This window comes from Aplysia californica, unplaced genomic scaffold (assembly GCF_000002075.1).
Source record: "Aplysia californica isolate F4 #8 unplaced genomic scaffold, AplCal3.0 scaffold01061, whole genome shotgun sequence".
Classification (NCBI taxonomy): Eukaryota; Metazoa; Mollusca; class Gastropoda; order Aplysiida; family Aplysiidae; genus Aplysia; species Aplysia californica.
In genome coordinates, this window is record NW_004798331.1 from 11201 (window position 1) to 32940 (window position 21740).

Sequence of the window (21740 nt, forward strand, 5' to 3'; positions counted from 1 at the left end):
CCGTTCCCTGAAGGAGCGTCCAGCTTTGGGTTTTTCTGTTATCACTGCAGAAAAAACAAATTGTCCGAAATATAATGTGCATTCAGTCTCACCTACCGGTGACATTGATTTGCGTTGTTAGTCTACACTAGGGTTACTTGATATTTTCCGATAACCGTTGATAAGAGCCAGTAATTCCAGGTCCCCCCTGGACACGTCCTGTCACCCCATATCATTCTACCACTCCCTGCACTTCCCAAAACCTGCTTTTGACACAACGCCCCCCCCCCCCCCCTCGAAGCCTCCTAAACTAACTTCTTACATAGGCCCTAATGAGAGGTCAGTGGTCAGGGATCAGTAAAACTGATCCCCATCTTTTACCGACCCCATACCCAACAAAAACTATTTCCAAAACAGGTTGAAAGACGGAAACAGCTCATGACCTTGCCCCTAAAAAGCTGTGACCTCTTACATTTACGTCAAAATTATTTATTTTTACAAGACAAGCAGTAATTACTCAAAATTGCAGCTTCGGAAAAAAATGTCCTCCTCACTCCTTTCACCTCACTATTCTTCAAGCTTCATCAACTGTCCTTCTTAACAGCCACCCGCCGGAGGCTCTCGTGGCCTAGAGGTTCAGGTGTTCACCTCTCATTCAAAGGTCCCGGGTTCGAATCCGGGTAGCGACGGAAAAGTTTCCTTCTCTAAAATTGTCTCGTTCACCCCCTTTCCTGCTCTCTAGCAATATTCTGTCGCTTGCTTTCGCCTTCACTTTCTACCCCCATCCCCTCACCTCCTTATTTGCCTCCTCCTCTGGGCTATCCTTACTCTTTCTACAGCATACCTACTGCTACTCCTTGGCTCCTTCTTACTGTTGTCTTTCAACCACACCCCTGATCTTCTGGTACGAAAGATACCTAGCCTTCTCGAACAAGGGCGAAAAAATCTCGGAGGTCCCGTGTGCAAGTTGCGCATGTTAAGATCCCTTGGTGGTCTAAAATCGATAAGAGTAGACTTTTGCCGTCACCCAAGAAAAATTCAAAATTTCCTACCAACTGAAAATTAGGTTAAATGTGTCCCTCGCGCTCATATTATGACCTTATGCAGTTGTGAGCGCCGTAGAACACCAATTTTTTTTCTTCTAATACCAGCAACCCGCCACCCCAGCCCTCAAAGGTAGGCCTATTGCTGCCTCAGTCTCAAGCTAGGAACAGATGAGACACACGGATGAACTAGACTGGCCACAGGTACAGAAGCAGAATGCTGAAAACATGCTACAGAGACCGGCGCAAAAGCATCAACAGCGGTGAGGTAAAAAATTCGTGGCGCAACATCCTCAATTTATAATGTCTATTTAACGGAGGAATCAATGTCACCCATACTTTGCAAAGCTGTTTGTATCGGTTTGTCTCAACTTTATCCTATTATCATTTTTCCACAATAATTGAAGCTAGATTTTTTTTTTAATTACTCCTTAATAACGTCTAAAAATAAAATTCCATAAATCTAGTCCGTCATGCGAAAAATGGAATCACAGATCCTGCTTCTCACACACATTTTTGCAAACACATTCTTAATATGGTACAGCTCACCATTGACACTTCAGTTTTTAGTGATAATGCTTGTACAAGAAATTAATTTTATAGTGAACACGCATTTTTGCACTATAGGTTTTCAACAGAACATACTTTTCAATAAGCGTAATGTCGCGATTGGAAAAAAAGGACTTGCTTTTTTGTGTTGTTATATGTAGAAATCACCCTCTTGGATTTTTAATTAGCATTTTTGAATTTTGTAGAATGCAGCTAACAGGTGTTTGCAAAAATATTGTAGGCTGCAGTCTGTTAAGACAAATTGATACAATTCATTGTGCCAAAGCTGGGGAGTCTTTGCTTGATAGTTAAGGAAATGTGTTTATTCGTTGGGCCACGAAGTTTTACCGCACTTAATCAAGTCATAAGTCCCAAGCCTATCTAATTGATAAACTAATAGACCTTCAGCTAAACTTGTCGTCTGACCAGTCCGGCGATAAACCTTAAATTTGATCAGAAACAGTACGGTTGACCTTCAACTGAACCGGCACCCCCCAAAAGAGACTATAATTATTAATATTATGATTTTTATTCGTGAATAAACAGCAGGCTTTTTTTTGCCTCCCTTTGTAAGGTGCTCTTCCACAAAGGAAACAGAGTCGGACATATTAGGAAGTTTTCTTGAGCAGAGATAGATTCAACCCAGCCTCACTCTGAGATAGTTTACATGAAGGCAAGGTAACGACGCCACCGACGCTGCTGGAAGTGTGCAACCGAATCTAAGATTTTTGCTTTTTGCTCTTCCAAAATGAGCGGTGATACTCTTGATGTTGGCCAGGACTCTCAAGAATTTCGAATTCGATCTGACAGTCGCGGGGACGCTTCGAGTGAAGTTAGCGGTTATAGCAGCCACCGAAGTCATTACAGCTACACCGCAAAACGATCGGGCCCGTACCTGGAGGGGAATCTGAAATTATGCGATACCATGTGAGTGAACTTCTGCGTTTTTTTAGCCAGAATAGGCCCTAAGTAATTGACGCTGGAACTTCTACGTTCTTGCTAAGATTTAACACCATTGCCATTAGGCTATGTGCGTTCAGTGATCAATTGGCTGATACATTTTCTTCTGAGCTAGCCTCATCTACTTCAGTAGGAATTATTGAATTAGATCTAAAACGATTTTATTTTTAAAATGAAATACCGTGCAGGCCAGAAACAGAGGATAAGTATTGTGACTCTTTAAAAAGTTAGGAGTATGGTTTATTTGGATTCACTTTTTCTGAAATATCGCTATTTTGGTAGCGTATAAATATAATGTTGGGTGGATCAAATGTGAGTACGGGGCTAAGAAATGAGGGTAAGTTGAGTTCAAAGGCAATATTTAGTCGGTTCTGAAGAAATGCTAGATATATGGGATGAATATGTTTGTTTGTGTATGTGTGCTTGTGTGTCTGTGTCACATACCTACACATGCACTCACACCCGTCTAGAAAATTGCTCTGCTAGAGAGCAAGCTGACGAGTTCCCAAAGCGTGTTTTGGTTACGGGTGTCTGGGAAAAGTGTGTCATGAACATTTTCCCCCCATTGTCTGGGCTTGCAGAGAATGATCAGAACCAAACCCAAAGCTCTTACAACAGTTTTCATGGGCTCTCGTTTATTGTTTCTTAATTTACCTTTTTTCCAAGAAGAGTTTCATTATTATAGGAGCATATAAGGCCTATGGGCATGGGCTCACTTTGTTGAGCCCTAAGATATTTGATTGGCTGTTAACCACTATACTATAGTTGTAAGCGGTGACAATAGTAATGGGGTAAACGAGCAAGTCATGTGTGTTCACTACATGCAGCTGGAGGCGGAAGATTCTGAAGCAGTCACAAAAATTTCAACTTATTATAATATTTAGTTTATTAAGAAACATATTCATTTATATAGGGATGAAACTCTTCACTACGCTCTGCCACTGATAACAAAAGGGCAATTGTTTTAGATATCTGGCTCTTTTCTTGTCAGTCAGTATTAATGTTTCTGAAATGAGGTTGAGGTACTATGATTATATTGCCTTAATTTCTGCCCAGCTTTTGCAATGGGAGTCCTATTGGTAATTGGATTTAGCACTATATTTTAGATTCATGAGATACCTGCATATTGAAATACCTCATACCCGCAGCGGTCTTTATTTTGGTACATGTCCTGCTTTTATCTTTTTTGTTTCAATGCCAATATGGTATAGTGAACATATTGATGCTAGGACAAAAAAATGTGAGATGTTTGACAGAACAATTGTAATTCAAATAGGGTTAGGACTTTATGAATACTACCTCATTTGATGGTTTCCTTTCAGGGTATTCTGTTACGTTAACTGGCTGTTATGATTATGGATATCTATTAGATATAGCTAGTGACTCGTACAATCCCAGACCAAATTCTAATGTGCTCTCCTTTAATGCACAGCAATTGCGGTTTGAATCAGCAGAGGTCAGTAAAAGAAGTATTTCCACATTCTGCTTATTTTTATCTTGACACTTCATTTTGATTTTTGCAATTTGTTTAGAGTTGCACTATTGTTTCTTTTTATCAATATTTCGGATCATTGCATGTGTGTATCAGATTTCAAAATGATACTCATGCTGGATTGCCTGCTGAATTTAGGAGATATCATAGCAGGCCTATGTTGCTTCATTTAGATGTGGTAATTACACTTTTTGTGTTTAATCTTTCTTTTTTTAGTGCTTCCAAGTTGATCTTTTAATGAAGGTTTGCGGATATGCTTGTCTTTTGGTCTTTTGTGCTCTTTTTATATAAAGAAACAGCTCTATGTTTCATGGTGGTTGCACGCTGCTTGTTCTATGTGCACTATGTAGAAACATTTGATAAAAGATTTCTCACTTTTTTTGTGCGTAGGTAATAAGCAGGAGATAGCAGTTTTTTGTTTGAAAAGTAAAAATAGTAGCTTTCAATGAATGCACTATAGCAGCTTTATCTTAATGTGATGAAACAAGAACATTATACAATGTTAAAAAATACATTCTTTCCATTCGGACTTAAATGTTTCTCTTTTTCCTCCAATTATTACTTTGCCTTTATGTTGAAGGAGAGAAAAATCAAAATGCAGATAGAAATAAAAAGTACGAAAATGGTGATATTAAGTAAGTGAAAATATTAAATGCCCACCACAACTAATGCTCATCATGTGCTTTAGTTTATTCACTTGAGAAACTTTACTTTTCCGATTCAGCGGCCATCTGAGTTCTTTCTAGCCCTTCGGCCTGGAGTAACTACAGAGACAAAATTGATCACTTCATAATAACAAGGCTACTGCTCAAAAACACATTCAGGCACATTTTTCTCCCAATTTTCTTTCTCTCTCTCTCTCTCTCTCTCTCTCTCTCTCTCTCTCTCTCTCTCTCTCTCCCCCTCTCTCGATGAGTAAGAGAGTAAGGAGAAGAGGAAAGTGCCCTCCCTCTCTCTCTCTGTTTCTCTCTCTCTCTTTCTCTCTCTCTCTCTCTCTCTCTCTCTCTCTCTCTCTCTCTCTCTCTCTCTCCACTGACATCCATGAGCACACACTTTTAGTCCGACAAAAGACCAGACCAATTCATGTTTGCAACAATAACTCAGACTGCATCAGAATGGAAACATACTATGCTGAGAGAATATAAGCTGTTTAAAATGCAAACCAAGAGTGATGTCATACACAATGCTGATCACATTGTCAGCTGATATAATACAATTTTCAGTGGTCAGTCGGACTGGGCAGCTTTGAACAAAATAGGTGCTTGTTTATTACACATTGTGTAGGGGACGAGACAAATATGGTTAGAAAGTTGTTGCTTCGCATGTTATTTGTAGCATCTTATTGTGCTTTGAATCTTGATCCTGTCATATTTTCTTGTGTTATTTCTCTCATTCTGCTATTAAAATATGCTTTGTTTCTGTATTTAGTTCTATGAATGTGTCTTCCTAAATGAGAGACAATTATAGAAACTACCAAGGCGCCTATTTTTTTGCTCCTATCTTTGAATTTAAGTTCTGGATTTTACAAAGACTTTCATTTTCATGAGTTTCGCCCTTTAAAAAGACTCCCATCACTCTTCTGTGGATTTTGTGCTGTATTGTAGATGTGTCTGAAAAACCATTGCTCAAGGAATATCCAAGGTTTTGTACTTACTTTTTTACTTTTACTTTTTCATCCTCTTTTGTCGATGGGAGATGCAGTTTTTTAAGGTAGGCCAGCTCTGCAGCTCTTTCAGTTGTAATATTATGTTTTCTCAGGGTTTCCTTGACACCCTCGATCCACCTTTTGCGTGGTCTTCCTCTTCCTTTATAGCCTGAGTGCTTGGTGTTGTTGGCTCTCGAGGCTTGCTGGTCAGGTGACATGCGTAACAGATGGCCAAACCATTTTATTCTCTCTCTCTCTCAATGTAATGCAGGAGGGCTCAATGCCAATAGCTGCTCTTACTTTTTCATTTCTCTGCCTGTCTCGTCTTGTGATGTTAAGGGTTTTGCGGAGACATTTCATTTCGCATGCAGTGATTTTGCTTTCATAGGTTTTACTTAATGTCCAGGTCTGGCACTGGTAGCATAATGTTGGTATGAATATTGAGGTGATGAGCTGTCTCTTTGTGTCCATGGAGATGAGATAGGAGAGGTATGAGCTGGTAGTTGACAGTTTTGGCTTTTTGGGTTCGCATTTCTATTTCTCTTTCTATATGCACCCGTTTTCAGAAAAAGTACTCCCAAGATATTTAAACTCCTTCACCTGTTTCAGTTGTTTACTATTGACATGGAGGACTACGCTTTCGGCTCACATTCATAACTTCTATTTTTGTAGAACATCAAAAATGTGTAACTCACCTAAAAGTGGTTTTTGTTTCCTTCTTCAAAGTTAATCCAGAAACTTGGTCATAGTCTGTTTATTCTGCCTTAAAGTTCCTTCTCTGTTCCAGAATTTGTATTTACACTGGACTTTGCTTAAACTTTAACCCGTGGGATCGCTGGATTTTTTTCAGTTTAGCCCTGGTTTTGGTCTAGTGAAGGACTTCTCAAACAGTAAATTGAAACCTCCCTGGGGACACCATTTTCTTTGTTTGTGTTGCTAAATATCATCGGAAATGTCTCTCCTATTGGGTTCCATGGAATGTTGCCACCTCTCACTGTAGAGTAATGCATGTCATAAAGCACCTTGACATTTCCCCTGTGACAAAAGTTTAAAATGATTAACTAAGCAATGTCATCATTCACTACCAGATATTTATGTCTGGGTAGGAAGCTTGTAAAAGTAATCAGTTGCGTCAATATTGATTATAATGTCCCGATGTTGGAACTAGCTGCTAATTAGTCAGTTTATAATTTGTAATTTTGTAAAGGGTGAGGTGGCGTTGTCAAATATAGAGTAAATCTGTTAAGAATGTTCATTGAATATGTTGTGTTGTCAGTTTCATATTTGTTAAATTTGATGCTTGCCTTCTCTTTTAAATGGTTGTCATTGCTCACTTATTGCGGTTTTGATAGTATATAAACTATCAAGGTCACTACAGTGTCTGAAAATTTTATTCACTTTAAAAAGTGTTTATTATGTAGTGGTTAGACTCCTTGCCTTTCACACTTGAGATGTGCAGTGAGTTTGATTTTCTCTTAGGGAAGATACACATATAATTTACCTGGTACAGCTGAACTTGCTCGCCCGGCCACTTGTCCGTGATGGTCGTCTGTACAAACACCCATTTCACACCTCCTCTATTCAAGATGTCAATCTGTCTAAGACAACCACTTGTCTCCTTGACAATGGGTGGCCCTCTTGGACTGTATCTCTGTTTGAATGTGTTCTTCACAGTATTGGTTTTCTTGACTGGCAAAGTCAAAGCAACCCTTCCACTTCACTATGAACATGAACAAATTTGTGTCAATAGGGGAGTAAAGCATGAAATCGATCTTTTCATACATGTACTTCGACTTAGACTTTAACTGGTAAGAACATCAAGGCTGAGGCTACTTTGTCAGAGCAGTCAAAAACTTGTCAACTTAGAATTTTTCTTTCTCTCAAGAATATCTCGTAAGATCATACACATGTGGATCTCTTTGCTCTAGCAAACTTGAACAAAAAGTTACTCACCTTGAAGTGGTAGGTCTACTTCTTCAGCTTTTAAAAACCATCTGCCAACATTACTATTTGCGACGTAAATCTATTGTGAAATAAACATTTTTAGGTGCTCCTGTTCAATGGGTGTTTAACAAATGTGTAAACTATCACAATATGTAGCCTTTATTTTGCTCCCACATTTTATTTTGTAAAAGTAAACTTGGACCCTCCAATTGCTACTGGTTTGAGCTAGCACACATAACAGAGACTTCACCCCTTGTGGACCCTCATTTGGGTTGCTGTTTAGTCATTCCTGAAAGTTGCTTTTAAAAATGCCCTAACTTACTTTCGTCTTTTGCTCTTTCTCGGTTCACCATTATATTATAGGGAGTATATGGATATAAAAGCCGGTTGAAATTTTGAAGTCTGTGCTTGGAGGTTGGTACATGTATTGAAAAAATGATATGTCTCAGTCTTAAAGTCATGGATGATTTAATTGCATGGTTTCTCGTCGTTAACAGAGAGCTGCCATCTGATGTGATGTGCTGTCGCTTCAACCAAGATGGAACGCACTTGGCTGTTGGCTTGTGTGATGGCTCAATAAAGGTACTTTTTGTCTTTTTTTTATAACAATAATAATAATGATAAAAATATTAATAGTAGTAATGATAATAATGATACATAATAATGATGATGATGATAATAATAATAATAATTATTATAATTATAATTATAATTATAACAACAATAATAATAACAATAATACTAGTCCAAAACAAATATATTCCAGTGATAATAATGAAATACCAGAGAGCTCAAATCCAATTAAAGCTGTATGAATCTACACAGAATTTGTGTATACTCCTTACTAAAAATAGGTTCTGTGAGCTTTGCAATTTATAATTTTCCCTACGGAACTTGTAACATTTCAAAACTTTCTCAGCTGTTGTCTCGATTTACTCACTGTCTCAGATATTTAGGAGTGATAAAATGTCTATGCCATTTCTTCTTATCCTACTGGGGAGAAGAGGCAATCTGCTACAAAGATTTTATTCAATTATCTTCTTTGGATTTTTAAAGTGACATTATGAGTAGCTAAGCTATGCAGTAGTAAAAATGCCTGTGTGAACTTATACAATTAGCTATGAATATGATCATCAGAACTTAAATAAGATCACACACACATACACCCCCCCCCCCCCCATACACACACGCACGCACACACACACACTCACACACTCTCTCACACAAAGGCACACATACACACACACACACACATTCTCTCACACAAAGGCACACATACACACACACACACACACACACACACACACACACACACACACACACACACACACACACACACACACACACACACACAATGGCACACGCACACACACACACACACACACATACACACGCTCTCACACACACACACACGCACGCACAATGACAGATACATTTACACAGACACACACAGTTACAAAGGCTTAAAAAATTCTCCCCACTCAGGAATTGAGCTCAAATCCTCTGCATGGAGCACCAAATTGTCTAAACACCCCATCACACATGCTGATCAAGCTAGCTAGAGACTGTTGCGATTCTTCGTTAAGATGTAAAATTTAAAAAAAATATGTTCACTTTCTTTGGTTCTTTTCTGTTTTCAGATTTATAATCCATCCAACTGCCAGTTGCTGTATAGTTTGCAAGATGACGACACAAATCAAAGCCGTCTTCCTGTCACTCAGATTCGATTCCGTCCTTTCACAGAGGATGAGAAGACGGAATACCATCACATTCTCATTTCTTGTTGTAAGATATTGCGGCACAGATAGAGAGATATACACAGATATACAGAGAGAGAGAGAGAGAGAGAAAGAGAAAGATAGAGAACGAAAGAGAGAGAGAGAGAGAGAGAGAGAGAGAGAGAGAGAGGGGGGGAGAGAAAGAGAGATTTTGTAAACGTATATTTTGCCACTGATGACTACAATTTGCTGATGCAACTTATAATGAATAAGTTAAACCAGTACTTTGTGGCCTACATGGGTATCTAAGTATTTTTGAAACTATTGAAAAATCCAAATTGTTCTACACTTCAGTTTAGAAAAAATAAATATAAAAGTCTTAAAAGATAAGCAGGGATGGATAAAAATTGATAGAAAGAAGGCCATTTTTTTCCTCTAACATATTTTCCCTGGTGTTGTTTATTATATATATTCAAAGTAAAAAAAACGCTCTTTTAGTATAATCTATTTTCATGTAATACTTCGTGTAACATATATGCATAATATATAATTATAGTGATGGTGTCAAGTCTTCTGTGCAACATATTTCTTGAAAATCTTTCATCAGGTAAAAATCCATCTTTAGATTATTGAGTGGGCACAAATGTTATCCCACTGCACTTTCATACTATTTATAGTGCACGTAGATTCTCTCAATTTTTCTTGAGGACCCACCCATCAACCTCAACAATGGTTTTGGAACAAAAAAAGAGTTCACCTATTTCTTCTAATTACATGGACAGAGCATAGCAAATAATAAGATATTGGATATGTTTCTGAACACAATGATTTTTCTTGTTTTGTGCAGATGCGTCTGGACAGGTAAAATTCTGGCACTACACGTCAGGAAAATGTCTTCAGACCATCAATGAGGTGAGGCAGTTACTGGCCTTGACCTTGAACACTGACGGGACACGCGTCCTGACCGCTGGGGCTGAGCCTCAGATCCATATGTACGATATGGAGACCAAGCAGAGGGTCAACACCATGGAAGCCAGGTATAATGGATTAGGTGAAAGTAAATTTCAAATTTTGTTTTAATTATTATTTTTAAAAATTATTATTGAAAAAAATCTTTATTGTAATAATAATTATTATTGTTATTATTAACTCACTGAACCAAGCCAGTCCTGTATTATGGGCAGACTCCATAATGACCCGCACTGTGCCGGCGATATAACCTGCATTACTGACATTTTTTAAAAGGGGATAAGTCAGTAGGCCATGAAAGAATGGAAATGAGCTAAATCAGTACATGGACCTCTTAGTTTTTATTATGCCCAAAACTAAACTATATCTAAGATAACCACTTTTCTCCTTGACAATGGATGGCCTTCTTGGACAGTTAGCGCTTTGCAGTCACTTGCCACAATAATGCGAAGGTGAAAATTGGTCGCTTTTAAGGACAGCGGGCTACACCAGATTTTGGGGGTTTCCAGAAATCTTAACCTACGCAAAAAGAAGACATTTCCCTACCTATAGGAGAAGTTTGGTTTCAATGGTATGTATATTGTTTGGTTAGAGAGAAAACTCTCTTTGTCTTTTAAAGAAGCTGAACAAGGGGCAAAAACTTTACTCTTGATTTTCTCAAAACAGCATTTTTCGGGATAGCCTCCTTGTGCTTAAAAGCGACCAATTATCCATTCCAGTCTCCTGGCGCAGTTCTTTCTGCGCCAGGCCCGAGAAGTCCGTTACAGTCACTCTCTAGGCTAGATTATCAGAAAAGGTATTTTGTACTGTTGGCTGTGCGACTGCAAAGTGTTAAACGACTGTACAGTTCTTTTTCCTCTTTGTTTCAGTGACGCGTACAACATCATGGATGGCCACAGACTCCGAGTGTTTGCCCTCCAGTATAACCCTAACTACCCACACATGTTCATCTCAGGCGGATGGGATGACACCGTTCAGGTACTGTTACTGACTTTGAGCATTTGTACATGTTTTACATGTGATCTGTTGTGTTTGTTCGTCTGTAGGTGTGTGTAGTATGTGTACAAGTGTTAATTTGTCTGGACAGCAGGTGCTTTTCTGCTTCCCCTATTTTGATCTTAACATAAAGTCCAGTTTACTAGATGGATTGGTTTTGATAAATTTAAATATAATTGTTGTGTATTAATATAATTTATATTCTTTTATTTATTTTTATTTTTTTTCAGTATTGGGATGATCGAGCAGTCCATTCAGTAAAGTGAGTACAGCGCACATCATCATCATGGCTGGCTTTCTCACCTTTCCCTATCCTGGGCTAGCCACTATAGTCACTGAAATAAGGATAATGTATTATTTGTCTCAACTAATAGTTTTAAGCTCAAAGACCTTGTAATTTGATTTTGTTTTACTTTAAAGCCTTCTACAATGCGCTTTAGAACTGAGTGCAATACCTTCAATAAAATAATGTCTGTCAGAAAGATCTATGTTCAGGTGTGCTTGTTTTATTTTTAGCTACATTATTACCTCTGCAGTAGGGTTTTAGACCCCCTCAAAAAACTACCAGAAATACTAATCTGAATTAACTCTTTCCGGACGTAGTTTTTTTGGGGTCTAGACGTAATTTACTTGAGACTTGATTTGGCCATGCAGGTGATGTACAAAATAACTTCATATAAGCATAGACATCACTCAAAAGGTAACATGTTATGATATATCAAATTGAAGGAAATTGAATGAGGAATACATTCGAACATGAAACGAGGATTAAATTTGAATATAACCATATATTACTAGGGTTAGAATGAGTGATGGGGGATGAGAAAAATAAATTTTGATGGAAAAATTACACTCACCAAACGTGTGAAAGCAAATCAGCAAGCTTTTTATTTGAATGCAATATTCCAATTTTTGTTTGAATTATGATATTTCTACTGAGTTCAGTTACATCATTCTGTTGATTCAAGAGCGCAAAAAATTGATTTACTCTTTCACCACCAAACTGACTCTGACAAAGTAAAACTAGATATTTTGGTTTCCTAAATCCTTCCCAACTTTTTACTAACAATAATTAAGTGACGCATCATGTTAACTCTTTGTACCCCATCAAACGCTGGGAGCATCCGACGGTAATAACCCTGTTCTGTTCCCCATCAGATGCCAGGAGCGTCCAGTACTAGTGACAATTAACTGTTTCGTTATGTTTAGTGTTAGTTTTTGCTTGTTTTCCGGAACTATTCCAGAACAAAGTTTTTTAGTAATGACTAAGCCTTTGTTTCAGCTATTTAGCAGTTGGAGGCAAGCTTTTGGGGTTATAATGAGACATAGTGCACTAGGTGTTGGTGACTGTATAAAAAAACTCCAGGGAATGTTGGAAAAAACTCAGGGCTTAAAGAATTAAAATGTATTAAAACTAAGTCGGCGATACGTCTGCAAGAGCCTTGATATGGACTCGCTCCGATATATTGGCAATACATCGGAAGAGAGTTATGTCTTACAGCCCTTGTGGCATGTATTTCCCTCAAGTTCTCAGTCTTCAAGGCCCTGTCATTTTCCTCACATGATGAATACCACCTCAGACTTGTTTGGGCATTTTTACTGTAATTTATTCAAATTTCTCTGAAACGTAGCCTACATATTATCTTCTAAAACTTCAAACAAAGGCAGTATGTCATTTTTTAAAAATGTCTGCAAAATATTACAGAGACAATCAGTATTAGTTGGGCCTGATGGGTCAAGGACTCCAGTTTTTCCCAGCCAGATGGAAGTGAGGGCTAAAAATAGCCAGGTGCTATTTTCTCAATAAATGTTGTTTTTCTCAATATTATGTCTTTTTTGTTCTTGAGTTTTCCCCTACTCCTTCTTAGTTTCCATCCTTTTGACATGAAACTTTCAGGAAACAGTGTAACAGAGAGATATTAGTGGAAAAAGTAAAATTTTCACTTAATTCCTTTTACATTTGTTTTTCCTCCTATGTTATATATATGTCAGAAATGAGAGGTGTTTGTGAAATGTCAAGATCACTGACTTAAAAGCAGTGACAGCTCTTATATTTCAGAATCTACTTCGTTACTTCAATTTTTTTTACAGTTAAAGCACTGTGTCCTAATTCTTTTATTAAGTTGTAAATTTTGGGTCATCTTATAGAGAAATAAATAGTTCAGATTAGAAATTGTTTTCTTCCTAAATCTTTTTTTAGTTTTTAGAGTGAGTAAACGTTTCTTTCTTTCTTTGAAATATCTAACAGAAGACATGAACACGCTGTTTTTGTTTTTGTCCTTGCTCAGGAAGTTTGCAGGGCCTCATCTTTGTGGTGATTCATTAGATATCGACCCCGTTCACAACCACATACTCACAGGCTCTTGGCGAAAAACACACGTCCTTCAGGTAATTTTGTTACGATTTGTATGAAAACTTTTGCCTATCAAGTAAAAGTTTTATCTAGCATTCCAATTTTGCAAAATAAATTTCTTTGGTTTATTTTTTTCTTTTCTTTTTTTGTGTAAAAAAAATAAAATATTATCAATACTTCAGTGCCTGATTGAACTGTCACCTATTAATTTGCCTCCTGGATCGTTATTATTAATTAAATGAATAGCCTGTTTTTTGCCTTAGAGTAAAATTGTGGATGTGGACATTGTGGAATGTGTAAGAAGTATTATGTAGTTTACATTCATTGTATTTTTCCTTTAGAGTAAGTGGGAAGTGGGAATTTTATTTTGTCCTGCTTTTTTTGCCCAACACTTAATTCGTGGTTTGATTTGATTTGACAATTATTTGTCTTATATGGCTTTAATTTGAGTTTCAAAATAATTCTCACAAAGATAATGCTTTTGATGGTGCTTATGTTTTATGTATTGTCAATGTGGTACACTGATGCTTATGCGAATTCACTCGGCATTGCGTTATAAGAATTAAATGTGTGAGATCATGCATATTTTGTTGCTTTCATGTGAAAAAGGAGTAACGCCAATGTTTTTATACCTCTACTCTGTAAAATAGGGTCAAGTGGAGTTAAACGTACTCGATCATTTTGAGACAGTGACATGTTAAGTTTCCAGCATCACATGGTTATTATTTCAGATGCTTGAAATTTGTTTCCTCTTTCATTACTGATTCATTTATATGTGTGGCATTGTGGTGAAATCGGGCACTCATCAAAATAATTAAATCAAAGAAATTGACATTTTTAACGGCAAAGGAGTAATTTAAAAAAAAAATTTTTTGCACTATACCTTTCATGTCCATTTAGAACCACATTTGTGTGTATATTTTACTGAGAAATGTTGATCAAAGACACAAAAAATCTTAATTTGCAGTTTACAGGGATGTTCATGCTTTGGAATTCCCCAGACTTAGCTCATTTTATCTCTGACACCAGACTACGCCCACCTCCTTCAAACATTAATAATCCGACTCCTATGTTCAAGATTGATGAGTATTTTTGTCTTCAATAGCAAGACAAGTAAAAGAGCTTTTTAACTCCAAATGCCCCAAAATTGACGAGTACTTGATTCTACTCTGCGATGACCCACATAGCTTAAACGTTACTATAATTAACAATTTTCCATTAACTCACTCAACCATAGGCCAACACTTTCGGGTTGTCAGCTCTCTCCTAAAGATTTTTACCGCTTTGTGAAAAATTGAAAAAAATATTAATTTTTAACATATCCTACCCAAATTTGGTACACATATTGTTCAAAACTTTATATTTTGTGTGTATAGAAAATTTGAAGGCAAAATTTGTCATAGGTTTTATGCAATACTCTGAGGAAAAAAACTCTATATACAGAGTTATAAAGTAAACAAAAAGCGAAGAAAGGAAGTTCAAATTCGCACACCCTCAGATGGTTCATGAATATTTTGTTCTAATAAATTTGGGATTGCATTTCTGGTCATAGTCTGTTTCAAACGAAAAATCGTTACTCTTTCAATTAGCCTATGGTCTGCTTCACACAAAAGTAGTGTTTTCAGTCACGTGGGGTGAGTTAAAATCATATGTGAGAATAAGGGCGTGTTTGTTATGTGTGTTTGTGTATATATGTGTGTGGAAGAGAGTATGTGTATATATGTGTGTGTCTATGCTTTTGTGAGTCTGTAGCCTCTGTGTATGTGTGTGTGTGTGTAAGGGTGTGTGTATGTGTGAGTTTGTGTTGGAGTGTGAGATGAAACACCAAACTAATGTGTCAGTGTCTTGACGACTAAGATTTATCTTATCTTGTCTTATCTTATTCTTGACTTTGCCTCATGTCATCAGATCTGGGACTTTGCCATGGCTATGAAGATCAAAGATGTTCCCCAAGATACACTGAATCATAGTCGGGTGAGTGATGAATATTTTATATTATTGAGTGTCTCTCTTCGTCTTTCCTGCCACTCTTTTGCTTCAGTGAGCTTGTGGGATAAATACTATCCTGCAGATAAGACATTCTTTTTTAATAATGAGAATTAAAACATACAGTTTGCCAGTCAAAACATTAAAGTTTCTTTTAGTTTCTTACTTAAATTACAAGGTTGGGCTATTTCTTTTGGCATAATTAGAGAGTAGCTCTGTCAAGGTAATATAAAGCATTACTGTGAATCCTTGTGAATATTACAGAAAAACTTTGATTAAAGGCACAAATTATGTCATTTTTCAGTTTTCAAGGACTCTTTAGCTATTTGAGTTACCAAACTTTCACGGCCATTTTCTCGCAAATTTCATCATTGAAACCAGGCAACCTCACCCCCTTCATTTCATCTGCAAATATCTTGACTTCTATTCAACACAGATGGATATTTGTTTCACCAAAAGCAAGGCAAATGAACAGGCTTTAAGATGATACCTATAACCCCATATGCACAAAAATTGACGAGCGCCTGATTCCACCACGTGTGCCACAAATAGCTTTTACAGGTGGTACTATATAAACATTGTAGTGGCAGTTATTAGAAATGTAAATTGAAAGTTGATGTTCACTGATGTTAGAAAAGCAGTTGAATGGAAATAAAGAAACAAACTTTGGACACTGTTCTAATTTCTGACATATCAACAAAATCGAAATGTGTTCCTCAAAAGTTACTGATTATCAGTTATACATTAGAGAAGGAATAATTGTCTTTCTTCTTTCCTCAACAGTTGTACTGTGCTCAGTGGCTTGGAAGAGACAGCATCATTTGTGGAGGAACGGATCAAAACATGGCCAGAACCATTGACAGAGGCACTCTCAATGTAAGTTATTAATTTAGGGCTTTCTCTTGCATCCTGTTTCTAACCATGAAAACCTGATTGTTGCTAGTGCCATTATCCTTGTTTTGAGAACACTGACCTTGGAAATTTAAACTCTTTATAACTTTGTTTCTATTATAATGTACTCATTTTTCTTGGAGGGAAGGGGGGGGGGTTGTTGATGTATTAATGTTTTATTGATAAAAGTTAGTTGTAAACTTTTTGATGTATACAAAGATAGATCTATATATGTAGAGAGAGAAAAAATTTGGGACCTGAAAATCTCTTCACCATGTGCATGTTTTGTTGCATGCTTATGTTTGCTATTGCATGCTAGTCTAATATTCCCACGAACCAGGATACAAATGCGGTACGTACTATATCACTCTGTCGCCGATTGGTGTCCCGTGGGGGCAAAGTGTTAATGGCCTCTACCTGTGATATACAAACTAGTCCACCCTCCCCCATTCCCTCAAACAAATCCAGATTTTCTGTTCCTTCTAGTCCTAACCTTTGTTCTTGTGATCCGTCCTCAGACAACAGGCCAGCTAGTAGACTTACCCCAGGGTGTCTATTGCATCGATAATGACAGACAGGGAAACTTCCCCCGAGTCGCTGTTGGGTGTAACAGATACATCTACATCCTCAACACCGAGAAGAAGAACTGAAAGATCTGAAGTATTTCACATAGCCTGTGCTGGTAAAGCGCTGGATCTTTTTCGGTTAAGGTTTTAAAAGTTCAAGTCTCGGTAGTTGTGACATTTTATTATAGGTAGGCTACGGAGTATAATTGATATGAATTTTCTTCAATGTGTACTCTCTTTCTCTTTACTGAAATTTTAAAAAAAATTTAAATTACATTCATCCATAGTTTGGGTGCTTAGTTTGCTCTGTTGATATTGTCTGACTAGAGTGTGGTTGAATCTGGTTCAAATCCACTATGGAACATCCTTGCATTTGGAGTTTTCAAGGCATTTCCTTCACCACTTTGCTCAGTCTTATTGGAAGTGGACGTTAAGTTTGGAGGTCCCATCTCTAATATAGTACTGTACTGCTGAAAGAGGTATTATACATATGCCAATCTATTCTAAGTGCCTATTCAAAAAAGTAACAAACGGAAAATACGAAAACATTTTTTTTTGACATTTCAATTTAGCTGAACCTTAAATTGATATATATTATAATACAAGTCACCTGAACTCTGATATGGACCTATTTTCTATACATTTTTCTTTGTATCGACCAGTCTAAATGAATTGTTTCAAATATTTTTGAGTGCGAGGTCAAAGTTCATGAGTGACCCCTTAGATTTCTATACAGTTTGTTGAAATGTTCAGCTATTAATGTTCATAGAGGAGAATGCATTTAATCTATTTAAAAACAAAATACGGTGGAGTCCACTTAAATCGAACTTGGTTTTGAAAGGAAGTAAAATCCTTGATTTAAAAAAAAATTAGAATTAGAGCATCCGCTCTGGAGTGAAAACACCGCTAAGCTGAAGAAAATCTGACAATCCCACAAATTTCGGTCTAAGCTGACTCCACTGTACAAATGAAAATAGTGCTTTTTCTATTCAGCTTTTAACTATCTGGTAAACTTATGATACACGACTTCCTACTTTCTGCCTTTTTTGGGCAGCTTCCTAGCATTTTTAGGATGTGCTTTCACTTTGGAGTAGCCTTTTAATTTTTCAAAAATTAAATCACAAGTGCATTGTACAAATAGAATGATGATCACAGCATAAAAAAACGACCCCCACTAGTTCTCAAAGCCATATACTTCGTAATCTGCTGTGCTACTGCAACTGCCCATATTAATGTATTATTACCGCTCTGTGCTTACATCATGTCAAACTTTACTACACTGGAACAAGACATGATACTTTTTACTTATGTCTGTGGTGTAATGGTTAGGCTTTTTGCTGATGCATGGAGCAGATGTGAGTTTGATTCCTGGGTGAGGACTTTTTTCATTATGTAATCTCATCTGTCTTCGTGGACATTGTATCCTTCTCAGTCTGGGTAAGCCCTAACAGGCAAGGTCAATGCCTGCCTCATAAACTATATAAATTGTGTTGGTGGGGGCGTAAAGTGTATACAGTTACAATTACCAACGCTAAAAGACATTTTTCTCAAAACTGTCACATACCTTACTTTCTCATTGACACCATTTACAAAACAAAAAATTTATATTTAAAAAAAACTTTTTGTTAGGACTGATTAGATCAGATCTCAGTATCAGAATTCACTGCTATTGCTATCACAAACTTTCCTGAAATGCATCATTTATAGTATACTCATTTTGGTTAAAGGTAGACAAATGCACAAAAATGAAGAATGCTTAGGTAAAGACAGAGTAATGGAATCAGGGGGGAAATGGTGAATAAGAGAGAGATTGAGACAGACATAGAGAGATTAAGAGAGAGAGAAAGAGAGAGAGAAAAGAGAGAGAGAGAGAGAGAGAGAGAGAGAGAGAGAGAGAGAGAGAGAGAGAGGATAGAGAAAGAAGCTCTCATAAAATGGCCAGAAAAGTAATCACGCTCACCCTTGCTATAATTTGTAAATCTTAAATGACAGTTTTGCTTTAAAAGTGGTATTGGGCATTGATCCCATGCACAGATCATGAATGAGTGGCATTCATTATGCTATTAAGCTCTTCTTTTTTTAAAAGCACAAATTTATGGGGAGTATATTATCTGAGAATAGTTTTTCAAAAAATGCCTGTTGAGTGAGCTTGTACTTCAAGTTGGTGAATATATTATATGATGTTTTTTATATTTATATGTATATATAAATATTTGTTCATATACATGGTCATGTTTTCACTCCACCTCAGTACCGGTAATACTGTAGGCCTAATTGTTAATGAAAGAAAAGCTGCTGAATACCTCATTCTTTAATCAAGGTTGTGAGAATATTTTGTATTCGTCTTTTTATCAATCTCTAAATCAACAGCTTACTGTGGCTCCATTGTAGTATTTTAATAAGCGTTTTATAGTTCATAGAGAAAATACTTTCATCCTTCCAAAAAAACATTCATGTACATGTACGTCACTTATTTATCTTTAATCATTGATTGAAATTAATGAGTCAGCCTTTATTGTTTCACATGTGCCCCCTCCCCCCTCCAATTAAACTTAAACCAAAGAAATGTTCCTCATCTACAACTCACATAGAGTTTTGAACAATATCAATATATGTGTTGTTTTTTTTATTCAATGGAATGTACATCATGTACTTATTGAGTGCTTGAGTGCTCAGCTTCATATGGGCGCAAGCAAAGTAATAAGAGAGGAACGTAAATATTTCTTCTCCATCATTGCATTTTATTGCATTATTTATTATTTAGGAAGATAATAGAAGGAACAAAATGGAAAATCTGTTCGGTTTCTTCAGTAGACATGACAGAATAATGGTCATTTAGTGCTGGGGAAGAAAAAAACAAGATCAGACTAAACAGAATTGCAATTGTGGTGTGTTGGTAAAGCACTTTGCTGTTGCACCCAAATAAAGTGAGTTTTATTCCCATCCTTGGAGTTTTATCATTAAGCATCTGAGTCTGTTGAGGCATTGTATCCCACTCTGCTCAAGTTGGCCTTATACTAACTTATATATAGGCAGAGCTGAGGCAGTCTGTGTTGTAAATGATCTAAATTGTATTGTTTGAAGGTAGAGCATCTACAATCCCAAGTTTTCCCATCGTTGAGTAAGTCTAACCAATAATTATTTCCTTCTGTATTGTATTGAACTTTTCAGGAACATGATGATGAATAGAGTTTTTTGCTGACCAGTATTTTGAGGAAAGGGATGCAAACAATGAAATATAATGTCACATAATTCACGATCACGCAGCATTATATGTATGTATTCAAGCTTTTAAAAATCTATACAAGTTTATCAAAATAATACTTATTTATTGAGACAATAGTTGGGTTTTTTTGCATGTCAGTAAGAAACAGTGAACGTTTACTTTATAGCCTACTTGGTGTGTGTATTTAGTATTGTCTCATTAATAATTTTTCTTTTTTTGATGTCTCATGTGTTCCCAAAGAATTAATTTTTAATTCATATACATGTAATATGACACAAACATTTTGTTGTTTCTAATCTGGTACTGTATGGGGATCAGGTAGATAAGGGTAAACAAGACATTTGATTTTCAACTCAGTTCAACTGGGGGGTGAAATGAATAGAGAACAAAAACCATGCAATTTGCTCTGATTAGTTCAAGTTTCAGTTCCTAGCTAGCCATGCACATTTGACCAGACAGATTAGGTCGGTGCTTGTACGGGGGGAAAAAAAGTAGTGGAGCAAACTACACCAACCATCTGCGCCCAATATGCAGTGATTGAAATGTGACTTAATGGCGATGAGTGGGTGTTTGGGGGCAAAATTTCACTTTTTGCCTGTCTTTGCATGTTTTAGTTTTAGTAGCGAACAACACAGATGATAAAGTTGGGTTTTTTTTGTTAAAGTTCGACTCTATTCCAATGCATGATTAGAGAGCACCGTGGTAGTTCCTATTTTTTTTCTTTTTTTGGGGGGGTTCCTATCTCTCCGTCCTTTTTGCTCTTTCCCAGCATTCAATGACTCACTGTTCTTTTGTCCATGTGCTTCTCTTCACTTAAATCAAACTGAAATTGGATAATCTTTATATATCACTTCTCTCAATATATTGCAGGGAAAGTGTAAAGTCCGTGCTATAAATAATTGTGTCACGATGCAGCGGAATCAGGCGCTCATCAATTTGACAGTTTTTGTGCCTTTTATTACTTTAATCAACGTTTTTCAGTAAAACTAAAATCCACTCGAAATATGTTTTGAATGGACATATATGGTGTTGATCCAAAAAACTAGAATTTAATTTTAAATTGCCAGATCGGAGGGCGGTTTCTTCGATTTCATTATTTTGACGAGCGCCTGATTTCACCAGGAAACCTCATAATATAATCATATGTTTTGAGGACTGCAAATTCGGTGCTTTGTGTATAGTTTTATTTTTTTTTATGTTCTAGTAATGAACGTGTAGTTTTAAAGTCTTTCTATTTTATAATAACTCATTTTTATGTCTTCATTTATGTCCACCATTATTTCAAGTCACAGTTTGATACTTTTATCATATTATTATTAACCTTATCCGTACGCCCTGGGGTCATTTTGTACCCCCGGGTTTGTATTCTTCACATTTTAGAATACATCTAGTACGAAGACCTCTTTGAAACTTTCAGTATTTC

The 21740-nt window shown here is 36.7% G+C and overlaps 1 protein-coding gene across 2 annotated transcripts; it reads left to right on the top strand.

Moving 5' to 3' along the window:
- Positions 1–2239: 2239 nt before the first annotated feature.
- LOC101859452 (WD40 repeat-containing protein SMU1) lies at positions 2240–20798 on the top strand. 2 transcript variants are annotated; one of them, XM_005111454.3, is made up of 11 exons: positions 2240–2498; positions 3964–3987; positions 8110–8194; positions 9253–9397; positions 10178–10367; positions 11169–11277; positions 11526–11557; positions 13584–13683; positions 15557–15622; positions 16418–16510; positions 17044–20798. In XM_005111454.3, the coding sequence occupies exons 1-11, from the start codon at positions 2320–2322 to the stop codon at positions 17173–17175; spliced, it is 1155 nt and encodes a 384-aa protein (XP_005111511.1). In that variant the 5' UTR covers positions 2240–2319; the 3' UTR covers positions 17176–20798. The 2 variants fall into 2 exon arrangements, with proteins under 2 accessions (XP_005111511.1, XP_005111512.1); XM_005111455.3 differs by lacking the exon at positions 3964–3987.
- The last annotated feature ends 942 nt before the right edge of the window (positions 20799–21740 follow it).